The 3,340-nt window shown below is 48.1% G+C and overlaps 1 protein-coding gene across 8 annotated transcripts; it reads left to right on the top strand.

The window, feature by feature from the left end:
* The first annotated feature begins 959 nt into the window (after nucleotides 1–959).
* LOC4339730 (carbohydrate-binding X8 domain-containing protein) lies at nucleotides 960–3,037 on the top strand. 8 transcript variants are annotated; one of them, XM_015782633.3, is made up of 4 exons: nucleotides 960–1,290; nucleotides 1,630–2,124; nucleotides 2,370–2,400; nucleotides 2,516–3,037. In XM_015782633.3, exons 1-4 carry the CDS (start codon nucleotides 1,230–1,232, stop codon nucleotides 2,742–2,744), a joined length of 816 nt encoding a protein of 271 aa, XP_015638119.1. In that variant the 5' UTR covers nucleotides 960–1,229; the 3' UTR covers nucleotides 2,745–3,037. The 8 variants fall into 8 exon arrangements, with proteins under 8 accessions (XP_015638119.1, XP_066166538.1, XP_015638117.1 ...); XM_066310441.1 differs by having other exon boundaries at nucleotides 1,021–1,290; nucleotides 1,639–2,124; XM_015782631.3 differs by having other exon boundaries at nucleotides 1,055–1,290; nucleotides 1,639–2,124; nucleotides 2,340–2,400.
* The last annotated feature ends 303 nt before the right edge of the window (nucleotides 3,038–3,340 follow it).

The raw sequence follows: 3,340 nt of genomic DNA, 5'->3' as shown, positions 1-3,340 counted from the left end.
CTAAAAATTGCCAAGCAAAATGAGTCACATCTAAGGACCTTCATTATTCTAATGTTCAGAAGTTTCAGCACCAAACTTTGCACCTGAAAGTCCATGAGAACAATGACCAGTGCCCAGTGGGTTAAGTAGCTAATCAGATGGCACTATACATTCCTTGCCTTTAGACCAGCTTGCTAGTGTGATTCTGCATAGAGCCGAGGCAGAGGCACTATTGGTACTAGGTTTGTTCAGTGCTATACTAATTTGGCTGGGAGTTCAGAAATGCAAGCACGTTCATCGACGGCGCCTAGAGCGCAACACCAATTCGAGGGGACAAAAAGCAAATCTACGAGCTTTTTCTACGATCTGTGCAGCTGCTCGAGGAGCCCAAAAGGAGATGCAAAGTTTGGAAGCTGGACGCGATTCAGACCGAGCTTGCTCCAGGTGACCCAACTTTTCCATTTCCATGCATTCTTTGATCATCAAGTGATCATCTTGCACTGTAAAAAAATATAAAAAGGAGAGGCAGGCAGCATCGGCTAAAAAGTGCATGTTCTGCTATTCAAAACATCGAAACCGGTGAACCTGTCAAAGAATTCCTGTATTCAATTTGAAAGGGAAATATTTTACATTCGTATACCATACCATGACTGAATTTTGAAGGGGTTCTGACTGAATATCTGAATACTTTTGTGTTCTGGCAGTATAAGTACTGCGTAAACCTGATACTAGAATACATAATTAGCGTGCGAATCTGAAAATATTCGCTCTAATCCCGGTGCGCCCGGCTGCGTGCCAAATGGAAAATCCATGGATCATCATAGCAAAGCCATCATGAAAGCACCCCACAGAGAACAAATTTCTCTTCTTTCACCTCCCAACTCACCCAACCTTTCTTTTTTACTTTCCTGCCACTTTTGCTTAATCTATTGCATGCTGCTCACAATTATCTCGAAATTGCGTGATCCTGCAAAGCTCTTAGCCTCCCGGCCCAAGTTTCCTCTTATTCCCCTGACCCCTCCACTCGGGGAAGAAAAGAAAAAACCTCGAGATTATTCTCTCAAGACATGCTTATGCTGATGCTTATCAGCATCAGGAGATGCACTTGCTACAAGAGTGAGGCAGCAGCTAGCTCGCTTTAACGCTTTCCTGAATCAGCACACTCCTACTTGCAGCTAGAGCTGAGCAAGCCAAAGCTTTTTATCACTCTTGGTGGTGTTCTTAGTAGAGCTTTTCGCAAAGATTGTGCCATGGATCTTTGGCGAGTTCATTGCTTGGGTTGGCTCCTTGTTCTACTCCTCTTCAGCCATGGTGAGTTTAGTTACTGACCAAGTTTGCGTCTTTGTGTAGCTTTCTGTCTTGTTGTTTTAGGATTTGAGGTGATGGTGTTACTACTGCTGATTCTGCTTGGAAGAAATTTTTTGCTAGGTTAGAATGAATAAATTGTTTGTTTGTTTAATTCCGTTTAGTTAAATCAGTTACTAGTTGAAGCTGACGAACAGAGTGTCATGTCACAGCAACAGACAAACACATGCTTTTATCACAGATTAGTAAACACAAGTGTCAAGTGTGCTTTTGCTTAATTTAACAAAAATAAATATGGAAATATGAAGTGAAAACTACTCACAATGAGCTATGCTTTGGTTGAAGAAGCTGCAGGGGGAGGAGGAGCAGAGCAGGTAGCAACACAAGCGCATCACGACGCGTCGCGGCGGCTCTCCGCGCAGGTGGCGCACGGCACGCCGGAGCGGGACGTGACCTCGCCGCTCGCCACTGTCCCGGTGGATAACCCGGCGGCGAACCCCACCGTGACGTCGACGACGAACCCGGCGGCAATGCCGGGGACGCAGACGACGCCGTCGCTGGCGAACCCGGTGGCCGCGGGCGGCGGCGGCGGCGGCGGAGGCGGGAGCTGGTGCGTGGCGAGCCCGAGCGCGAGCACGGCGGCGCTGCAGGTGGCGCTGGACTACGCGTGCGGGCAGGGCGGCGTGGACTGCTCCGCCATCCAGTCCGGCGGCGGCTGCTTCAACCCCAACACCGTTCGCGACCACGCGTCGTTCGCCTTCAACAGCTACTACCAGAAGAACCCCGTCCAGACCAGCTGCGACTTCGCCGGCACCGCCATCCTCACCAGCACCGATCCCAGTAAGCAACCAAATTTCCCTTCTCTAGCAGAGCAAGAGCATGATCAGTGACAACTCGTACAAGTTGAATTTGAACATGCATGTTGGTGGAGTGATATATTATATATTGATCTATCTTGTCGATTTTTTTAAAAAAATTTCGTAGCCATTTAGTTGATATGCAATAAACGGATGGATGCCTACTCGAGCTATTAGAATCCATCTCCTGACTGACAGATCCATTCACCTCTCGTTGCAATTCTGCAGGCTCCTCATCGTGCAAGTACCCATCGACGAGGTAAAATCCTAGCAACTCAAAGTCTGAAACAAATAAACAAGAAAGAAGCAGCATGTGAATTTCGCTGAAAATTCTTTTTGCTTCTCTTGTTTTCTTTGTGCGATCGAATCGGCAGCACCGGTGCTTCGGTTCTGAACACGTCGACGCCGACGAACCCAGCTTTCGGTGGCTACGACAACTCTCCTCCTGGATTCGGCAACAACTCCCCTCCGCTGTACGGGTCCATGTCGCCTCCGGGTTACAACGACAACATCGGCGCCGCCGCGGCCATGGCCGGCAGCAAGGAAACACTCCTGTCGCTGGCGTGCGTCGTCGCAACGGTTTCTCTGAACCTGTACAAGTGAGAATCCAAGCTGCTGTTTCACGATTCAAATCTGTAGAAACTGCACGGCTTTGGTGGATGTTTTGGTACTCGCACAGTTGCCCTGATGCAAGCAGAAAGCAGAGAAATGAATGTGCAGAATATGTTTTGGTCAGATGAGCTAGGAGAAGCAGGCCGGCAAGATTGATAGATAGATCGACTTCTCCTAGCTGTAGAAATAGTAGCATGTGGTGCTGTATGTAGTTACTAGTAGTAATCAGTAAGAACATTGAGCTGAACTTTTGCGTTCACCTACATATAGAAACAATTCCTCTACTCAGACGAACACAGACACAGGAAGGAAACTACTCCCTCCGTCCCTAAATATAAGGGATTTTGGTTAGATGTGACGTATAATGATACAATTAATCTGGACATAAAACATGTCCAGATTCGTTGTACTAAGATATATCACATCCAACCAAAAACACTTATATTTAAAAACAGGGGGAGTATTTCAGTGCAAAGAGATGATTCTGGAAGAGCAACCAACCGAGATGCTGGTGTGAGTGGCGCCGCCGAGGCCGAGGCCGCCACAGCGCCACTGGTCGCCACTGCCGGTCATGGGAACGCGACGGC

The sequence above is a fragment of the Oryza sativa genome, chromosome 5, assembly GCF_034140825.1.
Source record: "Oryza sativa Japonica Group chromosome 5, ASM3414082v1".
NCBI classification, from domain to species: Eukaryota; Viridiplantae; Streptophyta; class Magnoliopsida; order Poales; family Poaceae; genus Oryza; species Oryza sativa.
The sequence above is the reverse complement of the archived record's forward strand: the minus strand, read 5'-3'. Positions and strand labels throughout refer to the sequence as shown.

Coding starts and splice junctions, on each gene's coding strand:
- LOC4339730 (XM_015782629.3), top strand. CDS start 1,230: ATGGATCTTTGGCGAGTTCATTGCTTGGGTTGGCTCCTTGTTCTACTC. Junction 1,291..1,629: donor TCTACTCCTCTTCAGCCATG/GTGAGTTTAGTT, acceptor CTTTGGTTGAAG/AAGCTGCAGGGGGAGGAGGA. Junction 2,125..2,339: donor CCTCACCAGCACCGATCCCA/GTAAGCAACCAA, acceptor CCTGACTGACAG/ATCCATTCACCTCTCGTTGC.